Here is a 16094-nt window from a genome sequence, read left to right as displayed (position 1 = left end):
CCACTTACTCATATTCAGCCCTGGAAGTAATCTGGCATATGTAGAGTAGTGCAGCCCCTTCCTGTTGAGATTTGCCATCTGTTCAAAGTTTTTCTGTTTGTTTGTTTTGGTTTTAGCTTTTAAAAGTGACAACATATCAGTGAGAGTGCTATTTAAGTACAGAAACAGTTGGTGTACTCTTCTGTTGGTTAATTGTTTTTCTCAAGGTCCGGGTCACCCAGGTGCCAGGAATGAAAACTCTCATCAATGAATATAATGTCCAGTCTGAGATCCTGAACACAGGGATGGGAGTCAGAAACCCGGAGCATCTGGACCTCCTAAGGGCACTATGTCAAGATGATCTGGCCAGCAGTAGCAAAGATACTGGCCATGCATCTAGGTAAGGAAACAAGAATTGGCTAAAATGGTGGTTATGAGTCATATTTTACCAGCAATCTTCACTAAAGCTGAGTTCCCACTACAAGATTTTAAGACGGGTCTTCACAGACCTATTGCCCAGATCTAAGGCAAATCTGAGTTTGACTGGTTGCCATCAACCGCTGAATAGTCCACAGATGGGATTGCGAGGCTCATAGAGACACCCCAGTGCCCATGTGTATATGTAGCACATTTGATACTTTCAAGAAGTTGTTGTGAGGAGTAACAGCCAACGACAGCCCAAGAAACAGGATCAGGGCACACAACGATGAAACACAAAATGGCAAAAACAACAACAAACATGGTAACGAAACTGCAGTCTGCTCTGGAAACTCAGCCTAATTTTGGTTAATTGTAACAAGAACACCCAGGCTGGAGCCCTTTGGTCCCTTGTCATAGGTTAGCCATGTACTTTAAAAACTAAGACTTCAAAACTCCCAAACACAAATGAACATGAAACGTGCAGCGTAAACAATACCGCAACCTGGGGAAATATAAAACATGACTGAAGTGGAATATTTCTGTTTCCATCTGAAGGGGGGATGGTGCGTCAGCTTTGGAGGAAGAAGTTCTGGCTCAAGCCTTCAGAGTTGGTGAAGTCAGGAAAGTTGCTGCCCTCGACCCTCCTCGACTTCAGCCACATGAGACATTTACTATGTTGGCTTCAACAAACCAGTCCCTGGTCCAGGCATCACCCAGACCTGAAGCCCATCGGGTCTCAATCTGTGATCAGCATTCACAGTTGGACGGCCAGAGTGACGGCAGACAGAGAAACACCAACCCCACTGGGCAGATGGCGAGGTTGGTATCAGTAGGGTACAAGTTTTTTTTCCCCCTCTTGCATGCTGAGAATACAGATGCTTTTTCTCACACAAATAAAAAACTCCATTGTTTTGACATACCTGGTGTACTGAACAGAAACTTTCATCTCAATCCACAGCTTTGCAGATGGAAGAGAACTTAGCGCAGTAAGCAATCTTGCTGCCTGTCTGAGCATCTGTGAAAATGGTAAACTGTAGTTATTTTTATATTCTGTCAATTTAAACTATATAGTCCAAACTTTAGAAGAATTGTAGACACAAGTAGTTCTGACATTTTTCTGGTCACTTAGTGCTGGATAATCAGTCAAACTGTACGGGATTATAAACGATAGATTGTTGGTATCCAAAGAAAAGTGGGAAATCTATTCGAAGAGTTAATGATGTTTTTTTTTTAACTTTCCTGTCCTGAACCTGGTGATTATTTTCTACACAGAAACCCGTATGTCTTTGTCTCCAGGTGTGCCTGAAGGTGATGATCAAAGGAACAGGTATGTTATTGGTAGGAATTGGACAGACTGCCATTCTTTGACAAACAGGTGCAGAAGAGCTTAAGAGTTTTCTTCTACAACATCTGTACTGACATGTCCAGTGTAGAATTTAATGAAGCCTGTCAGCATGTAGCTGATACTAAATCATTAGACAGTGGTCCTTAGAAAAGTGAACCTGAGAAATGGTCTGTTTTAACCTGGTGCATAAAAACTGGTGGTTTTCTTACATTGTGTACCAGTAGATGTTTAAAGAGACTTTTCATTTCTACCCCAGAAACGGAAGCAATATTAGGTCCTCCTAATTCCCTCCGGTTGGTTTTCAGGTTCCACCCTCATGTGCGCTGGTACCAAACTTCTGACTCTGTGATTGTGAGAGTGAAGCTGATGAACCCAGAGAGTCAGCACTGTGATTTCTACCCTGACAGAGTCGTGTACAGGTCTGTCACCACCAGACCAAGGATGGCTTCGTTGCTTCTGATCACACCAACATTCAGTGGCACTTTTTCTCCAGGGCAGCAGGCACATGTTTAGGACAGCCTGTGTGTGTGAGAATTACTAGCTGTTTTCACACTGAGATCCGCTACCATCGCGGGTCCAAATTGCCACTTCATCCCGCGTCGAGCAATGTGAAAGCTTGACGTATTAGGTGATCCGTGCCGCCTGAAGCCGAGTTCCAGGGGCGTTGCCTAGTGGCAGAGCGTCACACGAAACGCATCAAATCAAATCAAATCAAACGTTATTTATATAGCACCTTTCATACTAAATGCAGCACAAAGTGCTTTACATAATAAAATCATTAATCCCATCAATTCATGCATAAACTCACACACAACATCACACCGACAACCACACTGCACACATACCACCCCCCCACCCCCCCCCCAACATGAGCAACATCAATATCAACAACATTAACATCAACATTAAAATCTGGCTTGACGCTGAAATGAGGAAATGGTATCTTGGGGATCTGTCCACACCGGGAGCCAGCCCACCAATGACCACAGAGGCCGCCACCACGGGGAACCGCCCAGATCAGGGCAGGCCGGCATCCACACCACAGCCAGGGCTGCAGTGCAGGATCCCCCAGCCACCCCGAACCAGGGCCATCCCCACAGTAATGACCCCACAGACCGAGTGGGCATAGTCCCCGGTGTGGAAGATCCCCATGAGGAAAAACACTGGATAAATAAGTGTATAATAAGTGTGACGGACGTGTACGTTGATGGCTAGTTTCCTTCTCACTGACTATGTGCTCCGGTTAGAGAACAGCTGCGACTTCAGGTGATATTGAGAGTTTTATTGATATTCAGGCATCAAATTAGGTTCCAAATACATATCCAATGTATTGTGGTAAATGAATTACAGTTCGTGTGTCTCTGTGTGTGTGTGTGTGTGTGTGTGTGTGTGTGTGTGTGTGTGTGTGTGTGTGTGTGTGTGTGTGTGTGTGTGTGTGTGTGTGTGTGTGTGTGTGTGGTTTCTGTAAAATAGACATATACAGAAAAGTAATTAGAAACTGTACAAGCAAATTCTGCATTGTACTAACGTATGCAGAATATACAGCCGTAATATCAAAATACACATCAAGTTACATTAACAATATATACACGGTAATATAATTGCACCAAATAACATTGTGACAAGAAACCAAGTTACTGCAAAGTAGCACTTATAGGGTTAATAAAGAGAAAATTAAGTGCAGTACACTTAAGTGACCAAAAGATGGCGCTTTAAGACCACAAATGGCAGAAACGCTATTTGCCGTCAGAAAGTCTAGCATGACGGCTGTTCACGTGAACAATGGATGGCACCATAGGCACGGCGATGCAACACTTGGAAGCTAAATATAATGCCTCAAACATTCACAGAACAGAGAATAACGCTACAGGTCGAAAATACCATCAAAGCACTCCCAAACCCGACTGTTCATGTAAATTTAACCCAAGAAATAAGCATTTAACAAGCTATTTAAGAAATAGATATTTCCTCGTAGAAATGTATTGGATCTCGCGGTAAACTCGAAGTTACACGCTGACCAAACTAAACAGCATGTAATAAACACAAACAGATGAAATACAACATAAATACAGATATAAAAGATGTACTTACATTGTCATCAACGCACACGTACACACAAAGAATAGAACGTTTCAACACGATGCTGGAGCAAAACGGCAGGTGTCTGCCAGCCAAGCGCACTGAAAGTTAAAGTTCTGCATGCAAGCAAGTGCGTGGTACGTCACCGCTGACGTCACAACGCTGACTCCGGCAGGGAGTTTTCCACAGCCGCCCCCGGATTCGTGGAGCGAATACGTAGACTAGGAAAGTCTCTGCTGGATTAGCGTGTACTGGGCTCTCCGTCGTCGGGCATCTCCGGCAGCTTGGCTACGGGACGGGTGTAGAGGTTACCCTTGATGTCCACCTCTGCAGCTCGTACCTTGCCGTCGTCGCTACGAATGATGCGGGTAATGCGCCCAACAGGCCACAGCGCTCTCGGGAGCCGAGGGTCGAGCACCATGACAACAGTGCCCACTGCTAGATCTGGTGTAGTAGTTCTCCACTTCTGGCGGGGCTGTAGCCCAGGTAGGTACTTGCTGGTGAAGTGACCCCAGAAGTGGTCGGCAAGCACCTGACTGTGTCGCCATCTGCGTCGGCCCAGCAGGTCACTGGAGCCGTAGACTGCCTGGGGTAGCGAAGCATCTCGCCGCCCCATGAGGAGGAGATTAGGGGTAATCGGGTCAGGATCGGCCAAGTCAGAGGATGTGTAGCCGAGGGGCTTAGAATTGAGGATGCCCTCAACTTCAATGAGCACAGTCATTAGGGCTTCCTCTGGGAGGACTTGGTCCTTCAGGATGGTCTGGAGGGAGGCCTTCACCGATTTAATCTCCCTCTCCCACACTCCCCCAAAGTGTGGAGCGAGAGGGGGGTTGAATTTGAACAGGATGCACTGTTTGGCCAGCAGTTCCTTGAGTGATGGTTCAAGTGCTTCAAGAGCTTGCTGGAGCTCCTTCTCGCCTCCACGGAAATTGGTACCTCTGTCGCAGAGTATCTCGTAGGGCTTGCCCCGGCGCACTATGAAGCGGCGGAGGGCAAGGAGAAAGGAGTCTGTGTCCATACTTGGCATCAGGTCGAGATGGACGCAGCAGGACGTGAGACATTTGAAGATGATGCCCCAACGCTTCTCTTGCCGCCGTCCTATCTTGACAGTGTACGGGCCGAAGCAGTCCACTCCGGTGGACCAGAATGGAGGCTTGTGGAGTCGGAGGCGCGCAGCAGGTAGGTCGGCCATCTTGGGGATAGTAGGTTTGCTTCGCCATCTGCGACACTCGACACAGTGTCGCTGGTGCTTCCTGATGGCTTGGTGGCCTCTGAGGATCCAATATGACCTCCTGATCTCCGCAAAGACTCTCTCCGGACCGGCGTGCAGGAGACGGTCGTCGTAGTCCTTCACCAGGAGCTGCGTGATGTGATGATCTGGTGCAAGGACAATGGGGTGAATGGAGTCTTCAGGTAGATCATCAGCTTTGCGTAGGCGACCTCCCACTCTGATGAGACCCAGATTGTGGTCGTACTCTGGTGAGAGTGATATGAGGCGGCTACTAGGTCGGAGAGGGCGGTCACGCTGCAGGGCGCCGAGTTCCTCAGGGAAATTGTCAGCTTGTGCTCGCTTCAGGAGAGCTACTTCTGTGTCTATGCGAGCTGAAGCAGACATGGGGGCTGCGGCCACCCCGTGTTGGGACCGGTAAGTGGCGTCCACTAGGTCAGACCAGGTCTCATACTGCAGTGGATCGGGACAGGTGTCAGTGACTGTAAGCTGGCCACAGAAGATGGATTTCCTGAGCTCACCTGTATCTTCCACTCGCGCCGCTAAGTGCTCCTGGATTTCTGCTATGCGAATTCCGACGAACACCTTGTACTGAGCTGAATCAGACTGGATCCAACTCAGCACTGTGGTGGAGTCTGACCACATGACTGTGTGCCTCATAGTTAGGGTGAGCTCAGAGTGTAGCAGTTTGACAAGTTGAGCTCCGGTCAACGCAGCGCTGAGCTCCAGACGGGGCATGGAGAGCTGCTTCCGTGGTGCGACCCGGGATCGTGCCATAACAAACGACACATGTGGTTGTCCTTCTGCATCTTCCATACGAAGGTAGGCAACGGATCCGTATGCCTTTTCCGAGGCGTCGCAGAAGACATGTAGGTCAACATTAGAAGGGTCAGCGCTCATGTTGACTGGCATGTAGCAGCGGGGCATGCTGACGTGCTGAAGGTGGGGAAGTTCACTCTCCCAAGTCTGCCACACTGAGAGGAGTTCTCCGGTGATGGGCTCATCCCACTGTTGCTCTTGCCTCCAGAGGGCTTGGATCAGGACCTTGGCACGAGTGGTATAGGGAATAATGTACCCTAGTGGGTCGTACTGAGACGCCAAAACCCTGTACACATTTCTCAGTGTGGGCTCAGATGCTGCTGGTTGTCGTTGCTTGTAGCCAAGCGTATCCGAGGAGCAGTGCCACTGTAGGCCAAGGGTGGATTCCTGAGGATCAGCTCTCTCTGCAGTTAGCCACAATTCACAGCCTTCAGACCTTGCCTCTGACGGGAGATGAGCGATGACCTCTGGTCGGTTGCTTGCCCACTGCCTCATGTCGAATCCACAAGCAGCGAGCAGGACTCTCATATCGTCAATCAGCTGTCTGGCCTGTGTTGGAGTGCGGAGAGACTGGAGGCAGTTATCTACGTAGAAGGCGTTGTAGACTGAGTTCAGGACCTCTCCGTTGCTGGCACTGTTGGTCTTAACGTGCTGTTGCAGTGCGTATATAGCACAGCACGGGCTGCAGGCAGTACCGAAGGGCAGAACACGCCATTCGTAGATGTCCGGGCTGCGCTCCTTCTCCATGTCACGCCACAGGAAGCGAAGGAGTGGTTGGTCTTCAGGGAGTAACCAGAGTTGGTGGAACATCCCACGGATGTCTCCGCTGATAGCCACTGGGTACTCCCTGAACCGGAGGAGCACGCTGAGCAGTGAGGCTCCAAGGTTGGGTCCAGGAAGTAGGATGTCGTTGAGGGCAGTCTGCTGGTACTTGAACGAACAGTGGAACACCACTCTGGACTTCCCGTTGTGGTGTACAATGTGGTGTGGAATGTACCAGGACTCCTCCGACTGACTTGCTTCATCGCTGCTGATCTTGACGACGTACCCAGCTCTCTCCAGCTTGTGTATCTCCTCGTTGTAGACCTTTGCCAAATCTGGGTTGCTGGTTAAGCGTCGCTCAGTAGCGCGTAGCAAAGGTATCACCGCTGATGGAGTTGCATGTAGTTTAGGAGCTGCTGGTTTGCGGAGTAGAGGTGTAGCGTAGCGGGCTATGCCATCTACTGTGACACGGACAGTTCGCTGGTCCAGTGTGGTGACAGCTAGCTGATCTTGCTTCGAGCGTGTTGCCTCCTTCTCAGACCGAAACGGCAGGGTGTCTACTTGCCACAGCATCTCAACATGTCGGTTTAGGTCTTGATTAGGTGACTGGAACGCTGCATGGAGACATGACGTCTCCGTGGAGGGGTTTTGCAGGAAGTTGGTCGGTCCCTGTATGGTCCATCCCAGCAGGGTGCATACAGCGATTGGACTGCCTTGAGGTCCTCTCAGTACTGGACGTACAGGAGTGATCAGATGTGGGTGATCGGAGCCGATGAGGAGTAAAGGCTGGACTACACTGAAGCCTCGCACCGGAACTCCACGGAGATAGTCAAACCTCTTCTTGAGCATCTCTGCAGGGCAGGACTGCTCTGCGAGACTGAGCTCTTCTGCAGTAAAGGCATGACTGATAGCGTATTTCACCTGAGTGTTGTTAGGATTGCATACCTCAAATGACACCGATGCTCCATTAAGTTTCACCACATCTTGTCTGATGGTGCGGAGTGACAGAATTTCATCCTCCTTATGCAAACCAAGACGCCTGGTAGCATCAGGAAGGAGAATTGTTCTTTCGGAGCCGTCATCCAGTATGGCATAAGTGTCCAGCGTCTTGTCTCCGCTGTGTAGCTGAATAGGAACAACCTTCACCATGACACGACTGGAGTGACTGGACTGGCTTACATACACCATGTTGGAAGATGCAGTAACCGTGAAGAGGCTCTGACAGACTTTGGTGGCCACTTCATGCAGGACAAGAAGGTGTTGCTCATTGCAGGTGGAGCATGGCTTCTTTAAGGTGCAGCTCTCTCTTCTTGGAGACCTGGCTGGGGTTTGAGCTGAATGGAGAGGTGGCAGAACGTTGTGGTGGGTCTGAGCTCTCAGGCTGGTTAGTCGCATAGATAGTGGCGGACTTAGACTGCTGGGGCTTGGTAGCCTTGTACTTGCGCTCAGGCTGAGTGACTTCAGGTTTAGAGGCTTCAGTAGCACGTCTTGCCACCTGTATGGCTTGCGCCTTGCGTTCCAGCCAATCTGCAAAATCAGGGAGCGTGTATGTCCGATCACTGCCACTGCAGATGATCCCCTTTGATATGCAATGCTCAGCAAAGCGGTCTCTGTATGAGGCGGGTATCTTGCTTAGCAGTGTGTCCACATGAGAGCCACATCTCAGCTCAGCTCGAGAGGAACCATCGATAGTGCTTAGCAGGCCCACTAGAGTGCTGACAGCGGATGAGAAGTCCTCAAAGGCCTGTGCGTCACCTGGCTTGATAGGGGGAGAGTTCAGGATAGCCTTCAGTTCTCCTTGGACAAGCTGACGCGGCTGACCGTAGCGCTGTTCAAGGGCGTGCATTGCGCTAGTGTATGGCTTTGGGTCGTTGACATACCTCTTGGCAACCTGATAGGCGTTTGGTAGTTTGAGGAGGTCGAGAAGTACTTGGTACTTATAGTCCTCAGTTAGGTGCTTATGTGGACCTAGCACACTGTCCAGTCCTTTCTTCATCGTAATGAAGTCACTCTCTTTTCCAGTGCTAAAAAGGGTAAGCTTGGGCTTTGGGATGCCGTAGGAAGAGGCTATGGCCATTTCCAGGATGCCAGGAGCTGTTGGCCCCGGTGGTGGGACAGGTTGCCTGTAAGGTGCTGGCGGTGGCATCGCAGGCATGTACGTGGCTGGCGGGAGTGATGGATAATAGGGGTAGTACCCTCCAGATGGGTAAACTGTAGGAGGATAGGCAGGGTACTGAGGATAGGACCGGTATTGTATTGGAGGAGGATGATTACTCGGTTGGACAGGAAGTGGGCGGTTGACGGACTGTGCTGGCGGAGCCTGAGGCATAATGGGCTGTGGCGCAGACCGTGGTGGCTGTCCATCCTGTCGATGAGGAGTATGAAGTGCAGAGTTGGGGTTGGAGATCCATCCATCATCCATGGGCACTTGCTGGTAGACTGGCTGGCTAAGCGTGGCTTGGTGTTGTGCATGGGGATCTCCAGTCTGAAGCAGAAGGCTGGGCTGTCGTGTCGGGGAACCATGCTGTGACACCGGCTGCTGTAGGGGCTCTTCGCCAGCTGCAGTACTCTAGCGTGCGGGGCTGTGCACTGGTGTTGACCTAGGGCTGCCATTGAGGCTGTCCAGGGTTAGCCTTGGCAAGCTAGTGTACTGTAGAGGATAGTGATAATAAGATAGAGGATACTATGGCGGATTCGCTGGAGCACTCTGTGGATGGGGCAGGCTTTTGGCGCTGTCCATCACAAGCTGCCGTAGCTGTTTGGTCAAGTCGTTGTAGCGTGCTTCAAAGCGATGCCGTTGCTCCTCTTCGCTTGTCCTCTGCAGGATGGGAACGGGCGTGATGAAGTCGGCAGGCGCTAGCTGGCTAGCTGGTTGACTCTCTGTAGCCTGATAGGGGTGTCGCTCAAAGGGAGGCAGCTGTTCGGCAGGGGAACCGAGTTCGTAGTCTCCAAGATGCCGAGGGAGCTGTCTCACTCTCTGAGGACGGGCTCGGATGTTGTCTTCTCTGTCATCACCTTGGAAGGTCGCCATAGCGCAGTGGGCGGATATCCGGCTCGAAGGACCACTTGTGACGGACGTGTACGTTGATGGCTAGTTTCCTTCTCACTGACTTTGTGCTCCGGTTAGAGAACAGCTGCGACTTCAGGTGATATTGAGAGTTTTATTGATATTCAGGCATCAAATTAGGTTCCAAATACATATCCAATGTATTGTGGTAAATGAATTACAGTTCGTGTGTCTCTGTGTGTGTGTGTGTGTGTGTGTGGTTTCTGTAAAATAGACATATACAGAAAAGTAATTAGAAACTGTACAAGCAAATTCTGCATTGTACTAACGTATGCAGAATATACAGCCGTAATATCAAAATACACATCAAGTTACATTAACAATATATACACGGTAATATGATTGCACCAAATAACATTAATGTGACAAGAAACCAAGTTACTGCAAAGTAGCACTTATAGGGTTAATAAAGAGAAAATTAAGTGCAGTACACTTAAGTGACCAAAAGATGGCGCTTTAAGACCACAAATGGCAGAAACGCTATTTGCCGACTTTCTGACGGCTGTTCACGTGAACAATGCATGGCACCATTGGCACGGCGATGCAACACTTGGAAGCTAAATATAATGCCTCAAACATTCACGGAACAGAGAATAACGCTACAGGTCGAAAATACTATCAAAGCACTCCCAAACCCGACTGTTCATGTAAATTTAACCCAAGAAATAAGCATTTAACAAGCTATTTAAGAAATAGACATTTCCTCGTAGAAATGTATTGGATCTCGCGGTAAACTCGAAGTTACACGGTGACCAAACTAAACAGCATGTAATAAACACAAACAGATGAAATACAACATAAATACAGATATAAAAGATGTACTTACATTGTCATCAACGCACACGTACACACAAAGAATAGAACGTTTCAACACGATGCTGGAGCAAAACGGCAGGTGTCTGCCAGCCAAGCGCACTGAAAGTTAAAGTTCTGCATGCAAGCAAGTGCGTGGTACGTCACCGCTGACGTCCACAATAAGTATATAGTGAAACAATTTAAATAATAATAATAAATAAATAAATAGATATTTTAAATAATGGATGAATAGATAAAAGTAAACTAAAACAAAACAAAATAAAAATTAAATAAACAAATGAAATAATAATATATATATGTGTGTATATAAATGTGTGTATATATATATATATATATATATATAAAAGAAATAAATGAAATAAAATTCAGCTGTAAGCTAAACTAAAAAGGTAGGTCTTGAGCCTCTTTTTAAAAACATCAACATTCTCTGCAGCCCTGAGGTTCTCTGGCAGGCTGTTCCACAAATGAGGTCCATAATAGTGGAACGAGGTCTCACCATAAGTTTTTGTTCTAATTTTAGGAACAACTAAAAGGCCGGTACCAGAGGACCTCGGGGTCCATAAAATGCTAGGCGTGTACAATGACGTAGACACAACCCATGCGTGGAACTTCTTTCTCATGGTCACCTGCGTCTTGCTGCGTGGGAAACCGCACTCTGTCATCTTTCTCGCCAGCCCTTCCAGCAGATGTCCATCTTTCACTGTCCCCGACATGTGGCGGTAAATAACGTCCTCTGCTCGGAGGCTGAGGAGCTTGCGGACCCTCCTTTAAAACCTCTTTTAAACTCCTCACGCCACGCCCACGTCCATCCCGCGTCAATTGCTTTCACATCTAATTCGGCTCGGCAAAAAGACTAGGGTCCGACGCGGGTCGAATGGCGAATCGAGTTGACACGCCAGCCCGGATCGTCAGTGTGAAAGGAACAGCGGACACACTAAATTCGCGAATTAAACGCGGGTTCGTCCTCAGTGTGAAAGGGGCTAGAGAAACACACATAAACATGAGTTTGTGTCTTCGCTAAAGAGAATACTTATTTCTGTTTTGTACTATCAAAGGGCACGTACAGCTCAGGGATGTAAATGTACGTATATATATTAGGCCTAGCCAAGCTTACCTTGAATTATATTAGGGATGTCAAAATGAATGCCTTAATAACAAGTTAACTGTGGACAAGCATATGATTAATTATTTAAGAATTCTAATCGATTTACAGCCCTGACATATTTATATATACAGGTATATAGATATAAACGTACACACACACACGTGGACAAACTTGCTGGTACCCCTCTGTTCATGAAAGAAAAGGCTGGTAAGAAATGTGTGTGGTTAGTACCCTTCTGATGGGTTCCACTCTCTGAGTGAAGGCACCAGGTGAAGATTTTACAGAGCGGTGTTGACAGACTGAGGTAATGCAGTCTCTCCTGATTGTTTTCAGCGGCAGAGTGAATGGTCGGTCCTACAGAGCCGACCTGGAGCTTCACCAGAATATCTTGGCTGATGTTTGCTGCTGGGAAATGATGTCTAATGAGCCTGTTCTCAAGCTGGTGAAACGGCAGCAGGGATGCTGGGAAAGACTCGTGAGGACCAAGGTACTGAAGTCGTGTTTTTTTTTTTTTTTTTATATATATACACACACGCACAAATGGATCGGGACATGATGGATTTGAAACGACATTTCTTTCCATAGAATATTTTTGTGAGTTACGACGTGGAGCACATTGATGAAGATGCAGAAAATGCATCAAATGGTAAGACATGAAAACATTTCCATTTAACTGCAGTTTGTGATATCAGAAAATAATGCCGGGACTTGTTGATGCCTGCAGGACAGTTGATCCTTCTGCTTTTTGTGGGTTGGCTCTCAGGTCCGTGCTTTGAGGAGAATACAGGAGAGGAAAACTGCTACGTGAATTCGGAAAGTGGCAGCGAAAGCGACTGAAGAATAAAGACAACACCACCGTGTGAAATAAAATCTCCCGTAGGTGTTCAGTCAGGTTGAGATAATGTGTCTGAGCGGGTCACAGTATATTCACTTCTCTCTCATACTGATTAGGCTCTTCAAAGATCCCTCCTGCTTTGTATGCAACACGATATAATTTGCTTCAGCATTCATTTATTTCAGCTGTTTAACCTTCCTGTGTATGTGCTCTGATAAGAATCTGTTCTTTCCTTTAAAGGAGAAAACATCAGAAATGAAAGGTATATCTTTTGTTCCATTCTAGTTCTCCACTGTACTTACCCCATTTCTTTAAATGAATTGGATCTTTCCATCACTTCTCTTTAGCCCAGTGTAACCTTGTTTCTTCTGTTTAGGTGTTAGTGACGCTTTACATTTGGCTTTTCTGGATGGAAATCCCATTCCCTTCAAATAGTTTCTTACAGTTCAGTCCCAAACATTGACTTTGTTTGCCTTTTCTTTTGTTGTACATTTTCTTTTTTACACGTTATATTGCTTTGAGTTTTCTGTCCTGACCAGGGCTGCCCCCAAAGAAGCTCGTCTTGGCTGATGAGCAGTCAGAATGTTCTGTTTGACTCGCAGACACACATTACGTGACGTCAGCCTCTCCTCTGAAATGTTCACTCAATACACCATCATGCACAGAGAACTGCTGGCTTGTTTCATTTTGACACCTTTTGACACCTTATGGCATAGATTTTTCTTTTCAAAAAGTACCTACTGAAAAATTTTGCAAGTCCCTATGTGCCCCACTTACCTTCATGCAGAGGGACACTTTGCATGAGTGCATTCCATAATACTGATGTGCTGCAGCTGATTCAGTGAACAGGAATGAACAGCTGAAAAGAGCCAGTGTGAGAGGAACATTTAGGTGTACTCTAATAATGATAGTAACGCAACACTGGAGAAGTTTTTGAACCTTAAAGGGACAGTTCGCCTCTTTTGACATGAAGCTGTATGACATCCCATATTAGCAACATAATTTATTAAATTTGACCCCCTGCTGCGTCCTGTGAGCAGAGTTCCAGCCTCAGCGTTTTGGCATTGATGAAGGTAGTCCGGCTAGTTGGCTGGGGCCCCAAAAATAAAGCGTCTTGCTTCTCAAAACAAAATGCGTTCAAAAGAGTAATACATTTGCTAAGGCAGGCGGCAGCAGGCAGTGATACGAAGGGAGAGAAAATAGGGCCAAGCCATTGTGAGGTCTGACTTTTTCCTGGAGAACCATTTTGTGATGCAAATGTATTACTCTTTTGAACGCATATTGTTTTGAGAAGCAAAACGCTTTATTTTTTAAACCCCAGCCAACTAGCCGGACTACCTTCATCAACACCAAAACGAGGCTGGAACTCTGCTCACAGGACGCAGCAGGGGGTAAGAAGATGTTCAGAAATGATGTTGCTGATATGGGATGTTACACAGCTTCATGTCAGAAGAGGCGAACTGTCCCTTTAAAACTATGTGCTTCTGACTTGTTTTTGAACAATCCCGGCCTGAAACTGCCCAGCAGTTGGCAGCTTTTATTGTCAGCGCTGCACCACACTGTTTTGCTCGTTGCTCCTTTGAAATATGCGTGTGGCCTCTTCAACATGACAACACATTCATGTGTATGGCTGTAGATGTGAAGGATTCACATGGAGATGTGTTTCTATGGCAGTGGTGTTGCATCCCACATCTGCTGGAAGAGCCAAAGAGCAAAAAATGGCAGATCTGAGTATATCGTACCCACAATTAACCGACCGATGAAAATTCAGCCAGCTTAGATTTTTATTGTCGGTTAAAGCTTCGTCGCCTATTAGCGGGCAGCCCTAGTCCCGACACCGTGACTCTTCCTTGGTGAAATGTTTGCCTCCCTCCCATTTAGTTAGCACCTGCTGCAGATTTTAGACAGCTGGATGAAGCATCTTTTTCATTCATTTATCAGCCAGGTGAAACAGCTTGTTGAGCTTTTTTTTTCCCCTGCACTCTTCATTTGAGAAAAGATTTGAATAAAATTCCAACAATTTGACAAATTTAAGGCTTCATTGTGCCAGAATGTTCAGCTGTTAAATTAAAGAGTTTTGTTTCTCAGTTTTTTTTATTTATTTAAGCTGAATGGACAGATTTCAAGTGTGGTGATTCCATAGTTTTAGCCAAAGGTTGTACCGTCACAAATGTTGCCTCCATAGTATCAGTATCACACCCTTGACCTTTATTTACACAGTAAAAATGTATTCTAATTTTGTTCTGAATGTTTTGTTGTGAATCGGTAAATGTCTTCTTCAGTTTGTTCAGAACAGTTTGTTCTTTCCTTTTTGAACTCAAAGTTGATGACTTGTGAAGTTTGAGTGATCCTTCGTGATAAAATAGTCACTTTTTTTTGTTCAAAGGGACGTGTAAATAGGATTTAGGAAGTATCATTTTACTCATATGTGGTTGCATTCATACATATGGCTACAACCGAGCATTTGTTTGATGATGCAGTTTGTGACACATCTTATTTCATTCATATCTAAAATGTCCTTTAAGGACTATATCCTTGTTTTAAAATGTTTGTTCTGTGATTAGGAAACTTTTCCAAGCATTAATAAAGTGTGCTGCTTTTGTATCTACAGCTGCGTTACAAATGAATGCAAAAACATTCACCCTCATGACTTTTGAATTAAATTCTTGTACTTAATGTGGTAATACATCTTTCTTTTTTCTACTTTGGACATGAAAAATATGAAAGAACTTATCATGTGGTAAGTTCCTCATTCTTACAACCAGCTCTGAGGTGCCACAGTCCCCTTTAGTTTTGTCCTTTAAAGAGTTTCCAGATACAGTTAGGTCAAGAAATATCTGGACATTAACATTATTTAGCTGTTTATGGAAACTGTATCTTAGTTGCAGATGAATAGCGAATTTTGCCTTCAAACTCAGACTTGGTACTCGTGTCCCAAATTCGAGGAAGGGCGTTGTTTTCATAGACTCAGATATAATTGGACAGTTGAGTGAAAACATTTAGTGGACTTTTGTTAAACTAGTAAAAGGCCTGGAACTGATTCCAAGCGTGGCCTTTGCTTTTGGAAGGTGCTGCTGTGAATCCACTCAACTTTCAAAGGAGACATAGAAAGCTTTCATTCTTTTTGAAAGATGTATAACAATCGCACAATTTAACTATGCAGGTATACCTTCTATGTGCTTCACCTGATTTAGTGCCACACACCTACAGTAGGATCCATTATTGCAGTTCTAAGAAGATTAAAGGGACAGTTCGCCTCTTCTGACATGAAGCTGTGTAACATCCCATATCAGCAGCATCATTTCTGAACATCTTCTTACCCCCTGCTGCGTCCTGTGAGCAGAGTTCCAGCCTCGTTTTGGTGCTGATGAAGGTAGTCCGGCTAGTTGGCTGGGGTTTAAAAAATAAAGCGTTTTGCTTCTCAGAACAATATGCGTTCAACAGAGTAATACATTTGCATCACAAAATGGTTCTCCAGGAAAAAGTCAGACCTCACAATGGCTTGGCCCTATTTTCTCTCCCTTCGTATCACTGCCTGCTGTGCAGACCGAGCAGGAAAAAGTCAGACCTCACAATCGCTTGGCGCTTGACTGTGTTTACTGCTCGGAAACAGGGACAGCTCGGTCTGCACAGAGCCGT

General features: G+C 46.4%; 1 protein-coding gene across 1 annotated transcript in view; it reads left to right on the top strand.

Moving 5' to 3' along the window:
* Positions 1-12457, top strand: part of tdrd12 (tudor domain containing 12) — a 68344-nt gene extending 55887 nt beyond the window's left edge. Inside the window, exons 28-35 of the mRNA XM_075470853.1 lie at positions 207-379; positions 955-1218; positions 1358-1425; positions 1696-1726; positions 2050-2163; positions 11954-12107; positions 12206-12266; positions 12384-12457. Of these exons, the coding sequence (XP_075326968.1) occupies positions 207-379; positions 955-1218; positions 1358-1425; positions 1696-1726; positions 2050-2163; positions 11954-12107; positions 12206-12266; positions 12384-12457 (939 nt within the window). The remainder of the gene's footprint in view (positions 1-206; positions 380-954; positions 1219-1357; positions 1426-1695; positions 1727-2049; positions 2164-11953; positions 12108-12205; positions 12267-12383) is intronic.
* Positions 12458-16094: the final 3637 nt, after the last annotated feature.

Source organism: Odontesthes bonariensis, chromosome 7 (genome assembly GCF_027942865.1).
Source record: "Odontesthes bonariensis isolate fOdoBon6 chromosome 7, fOdoBon6.hap1, whole genome shotgun sequence".
Lineage (NCBI taxonomy): Eukaryota > Metazoa > Chordata > Actinopteri > Atheriniformes > Atherinopsidae > Odontesthes > Odontesthes bonariensis.
Note: the sequence above shows the minus strand (reverse complement) of the source record. Positions and strands in the feature narration are given on the sequence as shown.